General features: G+C 39.6%; 2 protein-coding genes across 3 annotated transcripts; one reads left to right on the top strand and one right to left on the bottom strand.

The window, feature by feature from the left end:
* The first annotated feature begins 2,736 nt into the window (after window positions 1-2,736).
* Window positions 2,737-10,365, top strand: opn3 (opsin 3). Its single transcript, XM_058651988.1, has 4 exons — window positions 2,737-3,116; window positions 6,023-6,342; window positions 8,967-9,218; window positions 9,662-10,365. The coding sequence occupies exons 1-4, from the start codon at window positions 2,798-2,800 to the stop codon at window positions 9,932-9,934; spliced, it is 1,164 nt and encodes a 387-aa protein (XP_058507971.1). The 5' UTR covers window positions 2,737-2,797; the 3' UTR covers window positions 9,935-10,365.
* Window positions 10,366-11,342: 977 nt separating this feature from the next.
* Window positions 11,343-20,387, bottom strand: LOC131474377 (kynurenine 3-monooxygenase). 2 transcript variants are annotated; one of them, XM_058652200.1, is made up of 16 exons: window positions 20,372-20,387; window positions 19,768-19,888; window positions 18,640-18,709; window positions 18,410-18,507; window positions 18,023-18,112; window positions 17,543-17,591; window positions 16,356-16,443; window positions 15,206-15,371; window positions 15,011-15,082; window positions 14,056-14,177; window positions 13,481-13,628; window positions 13,346-13,403; window positions 13,180-13,262; window positions 12,670-12,771; window positions 12,530-12,589; window positions 11,343-11,830 (listed from the first exon to the last, which is right to left on the bottom strand). In XM_058652200.1, exons 2-16 carry the CDS (start codon window positions 19,828-19,830, stop codon window positions 11,684-11,686), a joined length of 1,416 nt encoding a protein of 471 aa, XP_058508183.1. In that variant the 5' UTR covers window positions 19,831-19,888; window positions 20,372-20,387; the 3' UTR covers window positions 11,343-11,683. The 2 variants fall into 2 exon arrangements, with proteins under 2 accessions (XP_058508183.1, XP_058508185.1); XM_058652202.1 differs by lacking the exons at window positions 19,768-19,888; window positions 20,372-20,387 and having other exon boundaries at window positions 18,410-18,532; window positions 18,640-18,710.
* Window positions 20,388-20,479: the final 92 nt, after the last annotated feature.

Genomic DNA, 20,479 nt, shown 5'->3' with positions numbered 1-20,479 from the left:
GCAACATGGTAGTAGTCATAGATGTGTTGAACACAACTTAGTCAGTCTTGTCCAGAACTTCTTTTTTGATTATAAAGTGTGAATATGGGACTTTTAACTTGAATTTCTCGGTGCAGTAAAAATGTCAGATCTGCAGTATGGTAGTAGTCATAGATTCCCTGAACACAACTTAGACTCTGATGATCAGTACGATTAGACCTGACTGAGAGAATTCACTTCTGAAACTTTCCATAAGTGTTTCTTTGTGAGTACAGTCATAACCTGTTTGCAACCGTCTTGATTTAGTAGCAGCACGAGACCTAAACACTACTATACCGAGAAATAATGAACTTATTAGACAATGGTTTGAATATATTTATTCATATTAAACAGGGAAGAGGCTGTCTTGTTTTGTCCATAGTAAAATAAAAACTGCACCTTGTTCATTACCACCACTTTTGGTGGTCTATAGGGAAAATTCATGCTGGATCATTGCCTTTTCCACTTAAGATAATGACTTTGCTTTTATCTTCCAATAAAGAACACAGAGTTTAAGAGTAGAGCCGTCTTTCCAGCAGAGTGTAACAATGAAAAAGTCAGCAAATTAACACCGCCATGTTTGACTGCAGCTCTGTGACCGTGCATAAAACTGCTTCTAATTAGCTTCTAACACAGACGGGATATCACGTATTTTTCTGCAGCTCCACGTCTGATTTTACACTCACTGAACCGATGTGACTGCAGGTTATGAGTGCACTAATGAATTATGCAAAGACGTGCGAGTGGCGCAGAACTTATAGACAGAGCTTTGTCACGTCTGAACACACTGACATGATTGTCGCAGTAAAACACCTCAGAAAAATTGATTATGGAGCCAGTTGGCAGTAGAGTTAGTGCAATTCTACTGTAATTGCATCCCCACAGTGCATGGTGGGTAATTGTCTACGTGTTTGCCAACTGCTTTTAGATTTTCTAAAGCGTGACGGCTTGCTCTGAGATTAGTTTTGATTACTAACGCCACTCCACTTTTATGTTCTTTGTCTGTTTTTTTAAACGAGAGACCAACAGACAGAGACAGAGACAGAGAGTGATGTACAGATGAGATAGATTAAATGTCTGACCTTGTTGCAGATAGATGACTGACATGCCTGATTTTCTTTCTAGTTCCTATTGAGATTATGACAGCAGTGAAGGCTATAGAGATTGTTTGAAAAGACATGAAGGAGAGCTGTCTCTACAGAGCTTATGGGACTTATACATTTAAAGGATTCCATGTTAGTAAAGCCAGTTTTTGACCTTTACTGCACATATGGTGAATTTTTGTCAGGATATTTGAATGCCACTCAGGTGTGTTAGTAATGGATTTCACTGCATATGTTGGAAGATCTACCGTGTATGAACAAAAACCTCAGTGAATCACTGGTCATGTAACTGTTTTCCAGCATTACATCATCATCACACCGCTGTTTATCTTCAAAAGTCTTTATACAGCGAGGTCAATATTAATCATACATTTAATGTGTAACATATTTAAGTTCACAGCGACCTTGAGGTAAACTGTTGAAACACTGCTGGAATCCTCAATGTTCCCTCTCATCTTTTGTGTTATTTGAAAGATTTGATATTTTGAATCTGTTTCTTTGCTTTCTGGACCGAAATGTGCTCAGACGCCTAAAGCTTCGGAGCATTTCAATGAGGTGACATTTCTCTGTGGACAAGATGAGAGCGACTGGTGAAAGGACAGAACCTCAAAATGTCACAATGGACACGCACACACACACACACACTGCCTCTCTTTATCTCTCTCACTCTCTCAGTGGGTGTCATTAACTAATGTAATTATTCATAAACTAAATTACCCATAATTATCCATTAAACAAATGCGTCATAGCCGTGCTTGACTATTATTGATACCAATGTAACTTTAAATTGCTTAAATCATAGTTGCATTGTTTGCGTTGTTTACACCAAAACAGTGTTGTTTTTCAACCTTGCAGGGCAGTAAAATCGCAAAGGTGGCCTAATTTGCACTTTCATATTCAAAGAGAAGCACTAAGTGTGGTGATACTGAACTGGAATTAAACAAGTTTAATGACTTTGGTTTTTAAAACTTAGAACAGATATGCAAACGTGCACTAAATGAGCAATCTTCAACTCCAAAATTAAAACCAAATAATTTAAGATAAACACTATTTAGATATCTAAATATAATCTAAAGCTATCTAGATTTCTTTACTATGTTAAAATGTTTTGGGTTTTTTTTTACTCCACACATTACTGGCTTAAGCACCCAAGCACCCTTAAGCACCCAAGTAGTGCTTATGTCTTTGGCTGGCTCTGGGTGGACTAAGACCACACCTGGTGCCAATCCAGAAAGTTTATCCTTTGTGTCTCAGTAAAAAATAAATCGAATGCTTGATCAACTTACCACTGTTGATTACATGTGACCATGGTTTCAAAAGGTGTTTAATGTCACAGTGTGTAAAACAGTAAAAAGACAAATGAAACACAGCATAATTTGTATTCATTTATTCTACCAAGGTTACAGATTTATTTATTTATTTATGCGTTGGATATTCTCTTACACATATCCTGTGTTCAACACTGGTGAAGTAGGTTACACATCATTGTTGTTGTTTTTCATATGAGCGCTTGTCAGTTTCTGCAAACAAACATTAGTTTCCATACTAGACGGTGTGAATGAGCGGCGCGCGCGCGGCGCGTGGATCCCACAGTCAGTCGTGTGCAGGACACACGCAGGCTGAGAGACACCGCGCGAGCCGCTCAATATGCTGGAAAACAAATTTTTCCCCGCGCGATGAATCCTGCCAACGACACCGGAGAGGAGAGAAGCGCAGAGAAATACCTGTTTGCAGTTGGCACATACAAACTACTGGCTTTCACCATCGGGACCATTGGATTGATGGGCTTCTGTACTAACGCGCTTGTCATTGTGTTATACTGCAAATTCAAGAGGCTGCGGACGCCGACCAATCTGTTACTGGTCAACATAAGTTTGAGTGATTTCCTGGTTTCTGTCCTCGGAATCAACTTCACTTTTGTCTCGTGCGTAAAAGGCGGATGGGTTTGGAGCCAGGCGACGTGCATCTGGGACGGTTTCAGCAACAGCTTTTTTGGTGAGAGAAACAACAAACACTATTGCATTCATAATGATGCATGACACATGATATATGACATACAGTATATACATATACATATGACCTTGATTAAATCATACGCAAAAACAGATGAGCTCATATAACAGCACTTTTTCTGTTAAATTTTGCACGTTTTTCCTTATTAAAGATTAATAAAATTCAGTCCAAATCAGTAATAAGAGATAATCATATCTGAAGGAGGGTTCACACAGTTTTGTTCTGTTTTTGTAAAAACAGTTGTTTTTGTTTTATTATTATTTGGTAGAGGGACAAATGCAGATAAAATCCTTCTGCACAGATGTTTGTGGCTGTAATTCTCTAATGACCCATGATGACAATGATGATGGTCATGAGGAGGGTTGGAGACTCTCTCGGTCCATCTTGTCTCAAAGTCAAACAGATGAGCACCTCCTAACTGTAAACAGAAAACATTCTGAATCTAAACCTTGGTGAAGCATAGTCTGAACATTCCCTGACATCAATGTCACAAATAAAGGGAAGATGTAGGTCAGTGTTTCATGCTGCAAAAGGTGTTTCTCACCTCTACTGTGGTCGCAGCTTCCACTTCACTGTGACACCTTCCTTTTTTTTTAATCAGCATAAGCGTGTTCTGTCTGTGTGAACAAACAGATGTGGATCCTTCACAGAGCACAGGAGAAAGGACATGGAATAATGAAAATCTGCAAGTGTCTCACTGCTTTTTCAGTGGCCGGTTGCATGCCCTCTCTTTTATCTCCCACTGTCCTTTAATTGACATTGGCTTCTGTGGTCTCAAGAAATGTTTACCTGCCGCTGTCACAGTTGGAATCACCAGCAGTCATGCAAAGTTTATTTTGCTAATATTCTGATCTGTGCTGTGAGCGCCAGGTCTGCTTTTATCATTTTGGTGACATTGAATGAAAACGTGGCTTCATGTCTGGGGCACCCACTGATAGATTAAATATAATATGGATCCCGACTGGCACAGGTTGTAATAGGAACATGGACGTGCATAAATATACTTGTCACACCTCTGTCTTTGTCCTCTACTCCTGTGTGCACAAACGTGCCATTGTACCCAGTGATGGTTGGTGTCAGTGTCACACACACTATATACACATTTTCAGCCTAAACAATGTGACATCCCTATCCTTAAACATAACCAGTTAATGCCTGAACCCCAAATCTTAACCCTAAACATAACCTGTTCCTCAGAAATTAGGTTCTGCCAGGTTCTGGTCCCCATGTGGACTACTAGTCCTCACAAGGTCAGGGTTTATGCCAGGAAAAAAGGTCCTAAAGAGGTAACAAATACAATCAATGGGCCCTGGCAGTTCGGTGAGGGGGGGAGTGTACCTCCTCCCCTCACTGAAACCTTAGCTGGGCAGCTGTGGCTCATGCTGAGAGTATAATGTGTGTGGAGGTTGTTTTTTTTTTAATCCATTTACAGACAGCGTTACCATGTCCTAAACAGATTAATCAATTGGAAACGACTGGACATACTGTACATTTATGTAATAGAACTATAATATATAGCAAGATTCACTGATTCATATGGACGCAAAGACATCGGCAGTCATTATTTATACGATGTTTGCACTGCACGAATCTAATCTATATGGTTAATATAACATCATATTGACTTTATAGGTTAATATTTGTTTGTAAGCAGGTATGTAAGATATATTTGTTAAAAGATCATTTAAATCTTTATTTCTTTATGTCTTTCTTACTTCTTTTTTTTTGGGGGGGGGGGGGTTGAAAAACCTTACTAGCTATATAATAATACAACTGCTGAACCATACTGTAAGAGCCAAATTGAAGAGGTTATAAGTAGGAACTAAACCTTGCCTGGGCAGGTGTTTGTTAGTTGGTGCACCATCAAGTGACTGTAATTGCAATGAAACAATTGAACACCATTGACAAAGAAAATAGATATACGGTGTGTTTGATTGGAAGCCTTTGTTTCTGACTTTGATGTACGAACAGGACGCTCAGCGCAACATCGCAGGAGCATAAAGCGTCGGCTTAGCCTCTACACATACTGTATTGTGATTCTGGTGTGAATTATATATTATCAGACTGGCAGGTGCTGCATCCATCCATCACCTACTGCTCTATCCTCTACATGAGGGTCGCGGGGTCGCTGGAGCCAATTTCAGCTGACATAGGGCGATAGGCGGGTACACCCTGGACAGATCGCCAGTCCATCACAGAAAGAGGCAAACAACCATCCACTCTCAAACTCACACATACGGTCAATTAATCCCCAAATTCGCATGTTTTTGGACTGTGGGAGGAAACCCGAGAACCTGGAGAAAACCCACGCACACACAGGGGGAGAACATGCAAACTCCATGCAGAAAGGCCCTTGGGTTTCAAAGGCAAGAGTGCTTATCACTACACCAACCGTGTGGCCCGGCAGGAGCTGCATATGTATACTAGTCTCACACCAGAGATGCCCAGCCTTTGTATGTAGGTTATGTGAGTATGTGTGTGTGTGTGTATGTGTGTGTATTGACCAAATAAAGATTCAAAATCAATGTTAGATGCTGTACCATGACTCTGGCTCACAGATGTGCCCTTTAATTAACATGTCATCTGCCAAACCCCAGTGACGTACAATCTGAAGTGTTGAGAGCTGTAAAACTTTAAAGAAAAGACCAAGCAAACAAACCCTGGTACTGTGGAAGGGACAAAGGTCACTGTACTGCACAGATGCATCTTTTCTTGGATGGTGTGTAGGTGTTGAGTCTTTTGTGAGTTTCCAAGGATTCCCCACAGAATGTGATTTTCAGTACAGAGATGTGTACATCTAAAGAGATGCGGAGTAGCCGTCTGACCCACATCCCTTGGCGAATCCTTTGCATTACTCACCGTGTCTGTCTCTCTTCATCTGCTGCCAGGTATTGTCTCCATCATGACCCTGGCAGCCCTGGCATATGAGCGCTACATCCGTGTGGTCCATGCCCAGGTGGTAGACTTCCCCTGGGCGTGGAGGGCCATTGCCCACATCTGGCTGTACTCACTGGCCTGGACAGGTGCTCCTCTGCTGGGGTGGAACCGCTACAAGCTGGAGATCCACCAGCTGGGATGTTCTCTGGACTGGGCATCAAAGGACCCAAACGATACCTCCTTCATCCTCTTCTTTCTCCTGGCCTGTTTCTTTGTGCCTGTGGGCATCATGATCTACTGCTACGGGAACATTCTCTATACAGTGCAAATGGTAAGACACACAAATTGTCTATAGCTGGGGTTTTCTTTTTTTGGTAACATATTTAATAAAACCATACATCAAAATCTGGGACTGTCAAACTGAAGAATGTGCTCTGCTGTCACACTAATAAGTTATGATTTAACTAGATAGGACCCCAGTGTAGCTGCTTATGAAATAAAAAAAATATTGATTCATCTTTATATCATTTTTAATTTATCACATTTAGTCTAAGAAAAAAAACATAGAATGAGTACAAGAGTACAAGGTGCCATCATTAAATGTCTTCTTTTGTCTAAAACTCAAAGATCCTTAGTTTATTCATAATTAAAACAACAAAGTGATTAATCATCCAACTTGTTGCTGATTCAATACATTTTCAAACTTAATGCCACAGATTTGACTCCCTTACAACTAACATATTATCTTTATTCTTTTTTATTGCTTTTTATTGCTGCTCTTTTCTCTTCAACTTCACCCAGGCTGCACTTCAACCACCTTCAATACCTAACTGAAAAATGTCACTTCCTTCAGCACTTCTGTTTTAATTGCCCACTTCTTTTTCTTTTTGTTCTTTTTTTACAGGAAATGTTCTTCTTCCAAATTAACATATTTAAAATAAAAGTGTTAAATGTATTCTTAAGCTGTTGCTTTGCAAACTCTGTTCTGAAACATTTGGAAAGCTCATTATTCGTGCAGCCTGGTAATGAACAACAGCTGAGCTGAATGTGAGGACAAGAGTAAAGAAACTGTGTTCAGATAAATGACTTACACAAAGATGCAGGATGCAGGGGTCTTTATCTGTTTTCACTATCACGCAGAAGATCACTGAGGTGTTTGAGCAGGAACCTACAAACCCTAATCAAAGTAATCATCAGTCTGTATCACATTTTACCTTCTTTAGTGTTCACACTGTATTGCTGCTTCCTCCCTGAGCACCACAGAGCTCTCAGCCACTCTTCATCTTCCTGAGCACTTCAGAGGACTGGGAGGACTCATCACACATGGGAGATGCAATAACAGTGTTCAAAAAGAAGCACTCTGCACCTAGAGTCATTTTTGGCTTGATGAGAACAAAAGAAAATCAACATTGTTCATAGACATCACCACAGCAGCATAGCTTTAGCATAGTGTCACAGGACATATGGAACATGAATAAAACAGGCCATGTGAATTCATAAATATTTTCTTTTTTAATCAGCTTGTATAGGAAGTCTTGCGGGAGTCTCTTATTGCTTTGTCCTTTACCGTCTCATCTCTTTAGCTGCAGGATATAATCTACAGTGTCACTCACACACTGTGTTTCTTGAGTTCCTGCATGTATGTTTCCATGAGCTGTCGGACACTGCTCAGCTTATGATAATAATGCTGAATAGTTAAAGACTAATTTTAATTTTATGCTTTTATTAATGGTTAATTGTAATCAGAGATAAAATGTGCCTATTATTCATTAGCAATGAAAGGTCCCATTTCTCAATTTTATTACAGTATGTTGGCAGCGAATTTGCCCAAAATATGTATAGATGTTCACCAAAACTGTGATATTTCTTTACTATTTACTAGTATCCAATCACTGCTACTTCTGACCCCAGTGGCCGTTGTTGAGCAGAGGTTACAGCTCCGAGTGAAGATATCGATTTTCCATTACAGTTGAATGATTACAGTTTTCATGCTCAACATCATAACTTTCCAGGGCCAGATTCCACTCTGCTAGTTCCATAATTTGTTTGGCCTCAAACCACACAGCGAGTGTGTGAGAACTCATCTGTCATCCTCACTGAAAAAAAACACAGGTGTTCACAAAGGGTTCAGGTTCTCTTTAGTGATGCTACTGGCACACTAAATAGAGTCCCCTATATAACATGTCTCATGAAATACTGAATAGTTTAACCCCTTTCAGATCATGAGATCAAATATGGAATACACGAGTCAGTCAGTCAGTCATCATCTACCGCTTTATCCTCAACCAGAGGGTCGCGGGGGGTGCTGTGCCAATCTCAGCTACATCGGGCGATAGGCGGGGTACACCCTGGACAGTTCGCCAGTCCATCGCAGGGCCACATAGAGAGACAGACAAACAACCATTCACTCTCACACTCACTCCTATGGTCAATTTTGATTGTCCAATTTACCTATCCCCACATTGCATGTTTTTGGACTGTGGGAGGAAGCCGGAGAACCCGGAGAAAACCCACGCACACACAGGGAGAACATGCAAACTCCATGCAGAAAGGCCCTTGTCTTCTCGCTGCAAGGCGAGAGTGCTAACCACTACACCACCGTGTGGCCCCGGAATACACGAGTATCTTTATTTATTTATAGAAAGAATATCAGGGATTAAATCTGTTCCAATGTGGCAGTCAATCCACACACCTGAAGAGGTTTTAACATTTAACATAAAGTTATGTTTTACTAGATTGCAACGATAGGGAAAAGTGCTTAAAACACAAACAAATTCAAATAAGCCTTTTTTTGACAATGACACTTCTTACATAAGGAAACTAATCACTCCCACTCCAGTGAATATCAATCAAATCTGCCCAGTTCATGTACAAAATTTGACTTAAATCAATGGTGAGGTCGTCTGTCTAATGTTCTCATCTTTACATCATCTGATTCTCACCTGTCTCTTGTAGCTGCACTCAATCCAGGACCTGCAGACGGTTCAGATCATCAAGATCTTGAGATACGAGAAGAGGGTCGCTGCTATGTTTCTCTTGATGATCTCCTGCTTCCTGGTGTGTTGGACACCTTATGCTGCTGTGTCCATGGTAGAAGCATTCGGCAGGCAGAGCGTGGTCTCTCCCACACTGGCCATCATCCCCTCGTTCTTTGCCAAGTCCAGCACAGCCTACAACCCCCTCATCTACGTGTTCATGAGCAGAAAGGTTTGTAGTCCTTAAGCATACGCATCAAGGCTGAATCATTTGGAGAAAATATCTAATTGCAGTATTTAGAAATGTCTTGCTCTGTATGACTGATGAGTATGAATTAAGTGTTCCTTTTTTTTTTGTTTCCATCTAGAATAAATTACATGTTTCACTGGACATTTCTGATTGTCTGCTTCCTGTGGTTTATGTCAATTCATTCCCATGTCCAGTCAGTGGTGATTTGATGTGCTGTGCTGCTTCAGTCTGTGGTATGAGTAGAAAAAATACAGCAAAAAACAGACTGTTTAAATAATGTAGAAATTATTTTTAATAAGTGGGGAAGTGAAATTGTCACTCCTAGCTGGCATCTTGAATGTTTGACACCTAAATGAGTGAGTGTGCTATTTGGTCCACTCCTTAAATACCATGCTTTTATATCTCTGCCCTGCTCCTCCTCTCAGTTCCGACGCTGTTTGCTGCAGCTGCTCTGTTCGCGGCTCTCCTGGCTGCAGCACAGCCTGAAAGAGCGCCCCCTGGCTCCGGTTGAACGCCCCATCCGGCCAATAGTCGTGTCCAATGACTGCGGAAGCAGAGACCGACCCAAAAAGAGGGTGACCTTCAGCGCCTCCTCTATCGTCTTCATCATCACCAGTGATAACTTCCAACAGCAGGACATGACGTCCAGGGCTGGAGGATCGTCAGAGGTTAATGTCATTCAAGTGAGGCCACTGTGATCGGCAAAGGACTGGACTTCTCACACCACCACTCAGTATGCCTTAGGATGTCTCATGCAATTCCAAGCCAAAAATAAACCTCTTACCTCTTACCTTTTTATTGTCGACAAAGAGTTACACACTTTTTCAATTGTAAATATCCAACTGTCTGGCCAAGATCTGGTCAACTGAACCTTTTTTCCTGACAGTGTTTTGTCTTAACAGGTAGAATGAAAGTGTGACATCCTCATCTACCATCATCAGCTGTGATGGACAACAGCAAGTATACATTTGTAAAATCAGATTCACACCTATTTATCACATACGTCATACAGTGTATATATACTGCTCAACTGCAGAACTAGCTGGCTCCCCGTGTGATGCCAGATTGTTTTGGTTGGTACCCAACTGAGTGTGTAAATTGGAAAATAAGCCTTAGCTCGAGTGCACAAACCGACATTACTATGTATGGATTCAATAAAGAGATCAGACTTGTTTACCTTATTTCAGGCTCTTCCTTGCTGCGCGATGAAAGCAATCACCGTGAAATGACATCTAATGGAATATGCATGAGTTTATATGTATGAGAAGTAAAGGAGTGTAATTAGATAAGAGATGAGACTCCTTTCATAACCTCCTGGGCTGTCAGCTATGAATTGGCATAATTCAGTGTGATTGTGTAATTGAGTGCCTTTTGTTTTTATATCGCATTTCTTTTTACAGGAAATATGCCTATTTAATGCTAAGAGGTAGATGAAAAGGTTGATTACATATCGTTATCTGTGTATTAAAGGTCCAGTGTGTAACATTTAGAAGGGTTTATTGGCAGAGGTAGGTATGTATACATGAAATATCACTTTTAAATGTCTCACAGGCTTAGAATAAGCCATTTTAGATGTACAAGGTTCTTTCTTTATGGAGGCCACCGTGTTTCTACAGCAGCACAAAAGATCACATCAAGTGATGCTATGCTTGCTACGAATATGAAGAAGACAGAAGTTCTGAAAAAGTCTGTGCTTTGATGTGGACGTTTACTAAGCAAGATCACGTAACACTTATTTTCAGAACTTCAACTTACAAAATAGTACAACTTCCTCAGCCCCCTCCTTCATGGCATCTGCCATATTTGCTATATTGGATGAAGCTCAAAGGACAATGGTCTCTGTAGTTTTGCTCCACTGTGGCTGAAACAGAACTCCCAGAACATCCATTATTCAATACAACATTAAAAGACACTTATTAATAATAATAACGGCTTAGATAACACTTGTAACACGTTTAATGAAAATGTTATAGGGAGTTTCAGCTCATCATTAAATTTACAGCCCTTACAGCAATGTGTGTGCTACAAAACCAAATACCAGATAGAGTAGACAGTCAGCAAGGCACTTGTGAACAATATTTGGCAGCAAGAGTAATGCAAAGTCTGTTATTGTTGCTTCAATATGCATTTTTATTTTTAATGCAGACGATTTGACATGAGGCACAGGTGTTAGTGATAATGTTGTAAGTCAGGATAGTGCGACAGAGAACCTCGCTCTGACCGTGAAACTGAAAACAATCACATTTAAAGGCTAAAAACTATTGATCAGCTGTTGATCACTGATAAACTTGTAAAAATCAACATTTGTTAATGCAGGGAATATATTTTCCTGGTGGAGCCTCAATTGTGAAAAAGAAGACTCAATCAAACACTAATTAAAATTTAAAGCCCCTTGGTCCCAATAGAGACGGTAAACTTCTGTCTGTCGCATCAGAATCAGCCCGTGCTCAAGAAGCCCTGAAGGCCACAATCCTGTTCCACATTTTCTCAGCTGGGATGATGAGCTTGTTGATATTTGGAGGATTTTTAATAAGCAGGTAGGCGCTTCCCACAGCAGCTCCTGTAGCACTGATGAGCAGACCATGGTTTACCACCTGTAAAATAGAATTTGAAATTTGGGTTTTACTCTCATTTGTTCCTTATAGTTATTATTATCATCATTTCCAAATAATTAGAGGTACAATACCACACAACTGACTAAATGTGTAGATACTCTATAGTGTAGTCATGTTTGTTTGTTTGTAGTCATGTTTTTCATTATTATTTTCATAATTGATGTATAATAATGAATCTGCTGTGAATTCTGTGAACTATGAATTCTGACAGCTTACATTTATGCCTTATACTTGGAGAAAACAAACTTAGTCTGTTGCCCTTTATATGTCAATTTCAATATCACATATTATTAAAACAATGAAACAATTATGCTCTATGATTGTAAATGGAGCTAGTTTTTCTGACCCTCGTAGAGGTCATTGTGTTCTTTGCCCGAACATCGCTGTGGACTTTAAAAACACTTTGCACGGGAACCTGTGAAAATCCCCTGCTGTTCATGTGCCAGTGGACCATTAGCCATCGGCTCGGGTCACATCAGGTTCAATCGCTAACAGAGCAAAGTGAGAAATCAGAAATATTTCTTTGTTCCTGTTAGAATAAATCAAATGTTTCTAAAAGAGGAAGTTTCTATCCAGTGAGAGCTACATCCTATTTTCATGGTTGCTACTGACATTGCCTGACAATAATATGATTTTCAAAGGCATGCAAGACAAAAAGATAATAGAAAAGAGTCTCACTTTGTTTTGCCATTGCCAGCGTTCCACAGCTTTATGGTATCTTGTCCTTGTGAAGGTGACCTGGAGACAGTGAGAGACAAGAGATATAGATTATAACAAAGCAAAGTGACGGCAATCATTCTGTTTGTTAGGATACTTACCATTGTGTAAAGGGGGATTATTGTCTTTGGCATAAAGAAGTGAAGGATGCTATCAACCTGTTGCCTGAAGAGGAACCATTTGGAATTGACATGTGCTCGCATCTACAAAACAAAAAGTACAGGTGAACCATCTGTGCTGCACTGTGATATCGTTAAATAAATAAATATTACAGCTACATCAGAAATGCTCATCTGCTCTAAAAGTAATTTGAAATAGGACTTTTGTTAAGTATTTCCACTGTGTGCTACTTCATAAAATATATCTATTTCTCTCCATTTAAGATGGCCAACTTAAACTCCAAACGCACACATAACATTATCATTCATTTAAAGGCATTATTGTGTACAAAAAACAACAGTGAGACTGAAATCAGAGGGAAAAAGACTAAAGCCCATTGTCAAGGATCACACAGGAATGTAAGTTTTGCATAATTCAGAATGAGCGTATCTTAAATTCTGACGCACCACGGTCATGAGGTAAATGAATCATGCGATATAAATATGTGTTACCTCAACATAATTGTACATTGCCAGGTCAGCAATTGCATGGTCGTCTGGAACCCTCACTCTCGAGTACTCGGGCAGCACAGCACCTGTGAAGAGAAACGCGTTCTGCCACGGAACATTCCCAGTGTCTCTGCTCAGCTACTGTATGTTCATCTGAAAATGTACTTACTCAGATCCTCATTGAACTGATTCATGATCTCATCAAAGACAATGCAGTCCTCAAAACCCTAAAAAGCATGAATGGATGAATGAGTCTGCATTTAATTATTTTATTTCTCTCTCTCTCCAGTTGGGTTTTACTCACAGCATTCATGCCCTGCCCATAGAACGGCACCACGGCATGGGCTGCATCACCCATAAGGACACACTTGTCGTGAATGTGATGTGGAGAGCACTTAACAGACACCATGGCCTGCGCAGGCAAACGGAAATAATCCCTCTTGAGAGTATCACTGTGAGACACAAATGGAAAGACAATTACAAACTCAATTTGAGCAGCTTACTTTGACACGCACGACAACAGCACCTGTCACATCTGTATAAGTTAAACAACCAGGGCCCATCGGTGAAACAGCCGAACTGGGAGGAAAGCGGGCGTTCAGTTGTGCCAGCATGAGCACTCCAAATGAAGTCAACCCAAACAGCAGGTGAATCAATGAATGTCTGGACCAATTTTACAGCTCATGCCTCCTCTATCTGACCGTCACCATCCACATACTGTGCAGTTCACTTCTAATTAAAAACAGTGCTGTGCAGAGTCATGTAACTGTAAGGCGGCAATTTCACACTTCACAGGATCTGGCTGAGGATGTGACTGGATGAGACTGGATGGGGAAATAAAAAAGTGTGTGTGTGTGTGTGTAGGAGAAATTCACTTACACTCCTATAAGTGGTATGGTGTCAGGGAAGTATTCCTGGAAAAACTTGATGACTTCATCTTCTGTGGTGATTTTCTCAAAGTCATCAAAGGGCATGAAAAGGGTACAGGTAAATGTCTTGTCCTGAACGAATGAATGCAGCGTACAGATGTGTTAGGTAAACAGTGTTTTTTTACCAAGTCTTTCCAAGACATAATACTAATGAAACAGACTATATAACAGACTAGATATTTCACTTCCTCATAAGAAAACATTTTCCCAGCCCACAGTTGTTGGAAGACCTTCAGCTTCAGGCTAAACCAGGAACAATGATTTGTGGTAAGGTAAATGCTAAGACATCAGTCACAAGTAAAAAGTCCATTAAAACCATGCATTCAAAATGTTGCTTAAGTAAAGGAACTAAAGTTTAAGCATTACATTTGAATGTACTGAAAAAGAGCAACACAAGTGCATTGACTTTATAGGTATGTCGTTATCTACCCATCTAAGCAGATGCCATTTATCAAAATCCCAAAGTCCTCCCCGAGTGCCCTTTAGCACTGTCACTCTTACCATAGTTCCCACAACTGTTTGTTTGTTTTAATCCCAGCACAAATGCCTTCCTGGGAACTGAGCCATTGAGAGACAGCATGAATGAATGCTCAATCCTCAAAAAAGCGAATGCTGTTGCGCCGAGTCAGCAGGACTTGAAAAATCATTGTGGGATTAAGAAGGATGCGAGGGACAGACAGGAGGACAGGAAGAACCCAAAATTATATTTTCTACAATCATTTCTCAAAAGTGGGCCTCTAAACAATAAAGTGTTTGTTTATGAGGTTAACTAACTATATGAGGACATCCCAGCGGTTAATCATACCCTGAAAATATGTTGACCTAATTGTGCCTTTTTCTGTTTGCAAAGGTTGGTGATGCAATAACTTCACAAATAAACAATGTCCAAAGGCTAATTCACTCACCAGGTTGGGCAGGGCAATCATCATGAATGTGTTTCGTGGCCAGATGTGGAGATAATTAGGCTTCATGGCAAACTGGGGAGAACAGTGGATCACAGATTTGTTTTTTTTTAAGACAACTCTGCCTAAAGAATGAGTACAATAAAAGCAGCACCTCCTCACCAAGAGCAAACAAAAAGGACTGTACTTTAGACTGACCTCTCCATTGATTGGTAGCATGGTGAGCTCCATATAGCCATGGGGGATGTATGTCTGGCTATAGTTGAAGCGGCTGCGACGGAGAAACTGCTTGCGGACGGCAGAGAACGCTCCATCACAGCCTACAATTAGGTCGGCCTTGATATGCTCTTTGGATCCATCTAACCTGGGGAAAAAAACATGACACATTCACTAAAGTGTATGTACGTTGACATCAATTTGGATAAAATGAAATTTATACGGCTCCAACTTTATTTAACTGTTAAATCTTTTCATGCTTAGCATTCAGGATCCCTGATAATAAAAAAATACACTTTTTTTTCTACATTCCAATCACAGCAGATAAGAAGCAATTTCCCCACACCTGTCAACTGATGTGTTCCTAATTCATACACTTGCATATGCATGGCTTCTTTGAGTTTGTCATGCAGACTGAGAGTGCATCCAATAGTGTGTTTTAATATACACTTTTTAAAAAAAATGTATTACTGTTCATTTTGAATGCTGCAGTTGCATTTAACTTAGGTACAACGTAGTCACTCAGTGTATTTTTATGACTTAGTTGACCTGTGCACTTTGAAATTTATGTTTAAAAATAAAAAATGACCTTCTGAAAAAGAATACTGAATCTGTTCAACTCAGAGGAAATGAAATGTTTAAAAAAAAACAGCATTTAGTGATGTTTGATTTCCTACTGCACAGGTGCAACTTGGCCCACCAGGCACACAAATAAATAGAGATTATACATTGACACATTAAATTAATTTCCACACATTTTAGAATTAGACAGAATTCCATTACAACTTGGTTATGAAGTTAAACATTTGACAATACTTATTCCCACATCTAAAAAAAAGACCTGGAGGTGTTTCAGTGTTAGCTGTGCATGATGTTTACCTCAAGGACAATGAACATGGCTTCAAAGTCAACATTTTTATCAACATGCTGTCTGTGGCAGTTAACGTGTGCAAGGACACATGTCTTTACACGCAGGAGCACAAAGGGAACATGATCAATAAAGTTAAAGCAAAGAATCTAAATGGGCAGATCCACCCTCCTCGATCGCCCTGCACATACTATGGTCCTCGTGAGCGTGTGTGTGTTTGTGTCAGTGCAAGGGTCCACACATGAAACATTGGTAACTATTTACCTGACAAAGTTCATTTGCCCTGTTTCAGCACTCCAGTCCTGCAGTTTGTGGTCGAAGTTCAGCTTTGTGTTTGGATATGCCTCAGCCGCTGAGGGAGTTTAGAAGTTAAAAAAAGAGCTTATATCACAGATGCAAGCAGGTAAACGGGAGAGGAGACTTTAACAACTCTTATAAGGACACAGACTTTGCCAACTATCTGAAACTAATAATTACTGACAAGTATCCATTTACAGTGTAATCAGTGTTGCATACTTGACCTTCTTCACTTCTTGTACTACTATTTCACTTTCTTTAAAAGCAATTAATTGGCTGCAATAATTAACTACATTTCCATATCAGCTTCATACTTAACATTACCAGGGTTTAAGCTACTCTGTCTCTCACCCAATGTCACTCGGGATTGGCTCCAGCTCCACCTGTGAGCCTTGAGTTATAGATAATTAATGCTAAAATTAGAGGGCATTCTGATGACTTTTTTTTAATAATAAAGTATTTCCACGGTGTCAGAATTTCCAGGTGTAAAAAACTTAAAGTTCAAAGCTGTTCGATCAGCTTGGAACAACTTGCAACACCAGGTGAATCTTCAAGAGCTAGTCTTAACTTAATTCTGTCCTGTTACTGCATTTTGTTTTGACATTTTACCATTCTGCATCTTGTTTTTCTCCATTCTGTATTTTAATTTTCTTTATAATATACTGCGAGTATTTTATCGTTTGTCTTTATTCATTTTACAGTTATTTGTATTGTGATTATCTTTAACCCTAATATTAAATACTAATATTTGTTCCATCATAGTTTTTAATAGCCTGAATCATCATTCTAACAAATTGAAATTGTTGACACTGCAGTATTTGTTAATCTGATGGCTTTTCATCCCTGACTGTGCATTGTTTAGGTTGTTATGGAGATGTGAGAACGTTTTATGGCTTGTTTTACGTAGCTTGGTTGCTTACTCAGAAATGAGACTGATGTGTAAAATGGTTATCGTGGTGATTGCCTGAAAGGGGCTAACCCTCTTTGAGTCAGATTTTGTCTTCTTGTAGGGAAAAAAAAGCATCTTGTGAATGTTAAATTACTTGTGCAGGTGTCTGTTATTGGATTACTTCTGCACAGTTCCTATGACATTATAATCACTGTTAATGTTCCAAGGCTATTTTGTGCGAGTTAAAGACTTCTATTATTCTTACCTGTTAGCAGCTCTTTGTTCAAATTGGCTCGGTCTACAGACAGGATGTACTGAAAGGAGGACATCAGTTAAAATGTAGTTGTACTTCAGCTTCATGCTTAACAGTATAGTTTCGCTTTAATTTACCATGGAAGCAATACATTTTGAAACAAAAATTAACAATAAAAGTTAAGTTTAGCTTCTGTTGTTTACTGATCATCAACTTGTGCATTCCTGAGTAACTCCATTTTGTGCAGGCTGTCGCTGTGTGTACATCATAGACCATATGTAAAAATGGACAGTGTCCTCTTGTTTGCTCCGTTGATTGCAAAAATTCAGTTTGTATGGAAGTCTAAAATGAGCATACTTTTCACTTGTTCTATAATATGAGTATTTTCCCCAGGAGTTAATAGTCTCAATCGCTAGTCTCAGGTTTTATTCAGAAGCACATGGTCCCAATTAATAAAATATGTTTGTTCAGATTACACCAGGAGCAATTTACCTGGCCTTTCTTTCCATAAGGGATTGGGGACTGTTTCCCACTTATTGAATGGATCATTCTTGCATTCATGGGAATTCCTTGGGAGACAACCTGAAGAAAAACAGATTATTATTTACAGAGTCACATATTTAATATTCAATTACTATAACAAGCAAAAAGTGAAGTGTCTCCAACGGTCTGCCTTGATTTAAGTATATCTACATATGGTGTCTTACATGGTAACGTGGGTATTAAAAGTACATTTCCTGCACAAATATATGGTACAATTGCTGACAATTTGTTTGCTTGTCATCTTAGACCAGAATTAAACACCACCCAAGAAGACCATCTGAGAAGACCCCTTACCATATTCCAACTTAACCTTACTCAAATATTTATTCAGCATACCTTCTCCTCCATCCCAACATGCTTCAGTGCTTGCCGACCTCGGTGAGACAAAGCCAGGTTGATGCTTCTCCCTCTCACAATTTTAGCTTGCCGGATATCTGACCAAAATCACACAAAACATCTCTGAATGTGAAAGGGGAATGTACCCCTCTCTGTGTTTGTATACTATGCAGGATTATTGTTATTTCAGTGTGTAGGTTGTAAATTGGCCAAAGAGGTTTGAATACTACCTTCCCTAATTTCAAAGACCTCCACATCAAAGCCTCTTTTGGCAAAGAAGCAGGCATTCAGTGACCCAACCTGAATAATGAAACGAGAACAGAGTCATTTGGAAATGTCCCAGCTTCTACTACTATTCGCAGTGTCTATACCCAAGGCAGGTGTGGGGAAAAAATGCTGTAATGTATAAATGCCTTCACAACTTTTAATTCTAATTTTTTCTTTGTATCAATTTACATCTTGTGTTTTGTGTGACCTCCCTTTGCCTTCATATCAGCATCAATTCTTATCTGTGCAGATTATTCTCATTTTCATATGTAGGCTAAAACACAGTCAGAAATAGCTAAATTGGCTTAAAACTGGGTGAGAAACAAGCAGACTCTGCTACTAAGGTGAGATTGTGGAAGACAGTTTTGTGTCATAAGGTAATTATACATGAGCAATGTGTCTCCCAGACAAATATTTTTGACCTGGGGGTTAATGTTGAGAACTGTAGACAGTGATTGGCCAGAGAAAATTGACCATAAGTGACCATAAGTGAGAGGTACATGGCCGAATTGGGGCCAAAAAGCTCTACCTCCAACATGGAAACAAGGCCAAGTGATTTACTGGGGTGGGAAAAAAACAGGTACAGCCTGATGAGTCCACATGTTGAATATTTGACTGTAGCAGAAGCAATTTGTTTGCTGAAGGGAAACAAATTTTTCAACTCTCATTTGTGTGTTAGTTACTTGGAGCCTCCTCAGTAGGCAGTTGTCTGTGAGTAAGGTAGGAGAGCATATGTCTCCTGTATGTGTGAGTTACTCCTGTCAAAGTTATATTAAAAACCATCAGAGGAATAATGCTGTTTTTAAAACAAAGGGTGGACACACCAAATATTTATTAGATTTAGATGTTTCTCCTGTTAACTTATTTTCCATTTTGCAAATTGATTAAAAATGGATTTATATATTTATGAAAACAATCTTCCACGTTTCCAAACCTGCCTAAAACTTGTATGCAGTACTGTATATTTTCACACACACACAGACTTAAACCCCGCTTGTTTTAAGGCACACCTCTTATTTGATAATAAATAAAAATCAAAACATAACATTTTTAGGGATGAAATGATTTGACAAATCACTTTCATTTCTTACCAAACCACCGCCCACCACTGCTACAACGGTTTTCTTTCGTGGTCCGCGTGCTGGTTCCTCCATCGTCGGTTCCTCGTGTCTCTCAGGTCGCTCTGACTGCGTAACCCATCATTCCTCAAAGCTGACAGGAATCACAGGATCATTATAAAGAGGAGGAGCAGCGTCATGTCACTCACTCCGTCACTAACGTTGGCTTCCGATTCGACAGTTGAGAAAACTGTAGTGAATTGTAACTGTATGCACTACAGAACAGTCGATTCTCTTTTGTTTAGAAAATTGTGGACCATCAAAACTATCCGTGAGGCTTTTGTGAAAATAAAATTAAAAAAGGCACTTTTACCTGTAACTTGGTCATATCTAGACAAAAAACAAACCCCAGAGCTCCCTTTAATTATAATACACTGTGTCCTCTGTTATTACTAAAACATGCTCCAAATGGTACATTTATCACACACATTAAATTATATTTTAAAGGGGTAACGACGTTACACTCAGGAAAGTAAACAGTAACAATATTCATCTAATTACTCTACAGTAGAGTAATTAGATGACTAATAAAGTTTTTCGAATGACAGGCGATGACATGACTCAACCTGGTCTGTACCGTTAGTGTGTTTCTATAACGGTGCGGTTTAGAGCGGTAAAGCCTTCTGTCAGACCAGAGAACAGTACATTTACTGGGTAGGCGGGGTGTGCGCTGACTGAGCCCTGA

Source organism: Solea solea, chromosome 15 (assembly GCF_958295425.1).
Source record: "Solea solea chromosome 15, fSolSol10.1, whole genome shotgun sequence".
Lineage (NCBI taxonomy): Eukaryota > Metazoa > Chordata > Actinopteri > Pleuronectiformes > Soleidae > Solea > Solea solea.
Note: the sequence above shows the minus strand (reverse complement) of the source record. Positions and strands in the feature narration are given on the sequence as shown.

Coding starts and splice junctions, on each gene's coding strand:
- LOC131474377 (XM_058652200.1), bottom strand. CDS start 19,830: ATGGAGGAACCAGCACGCGGACCACGAAAGAAAACCGTTGTAGCAGTG. Junction 18,508..18,639: donor GGTCTTTGAAATTAGGGAAG/GTAGTATTCAAA, acceptor GATTTTGGTCAG/ATATCCGGCAAGCTAAAATT. Junction 14,178..15,010: donor TGATTGCCCTGCCCAACCTG/GTGAGTGAATTA, acceptor TCATTCGTTCAG/GACAAGACATTTACCTGTAC.
- opn3 (XM_058651988.1), top strand. CDS start 2,798: ATGAATCCTGCCAACGACACCGGAGAGGAGAGAAGCGCAGAGAAATAC. Junction 3,117..6,022: donor TTTCAGCAACAGCTTTTTTG/GTGAGAGAAACA, acceptor ATCTGCTGCCAG/GTATTGTCTCCATCATGACC. Junction 6,343..8,966: donor TTCTCTATACAGTGCAAATG/GTAAGACACACA, acceptor TGTCTCTTGTAG/CTGCACTCAATCCAGGACCT.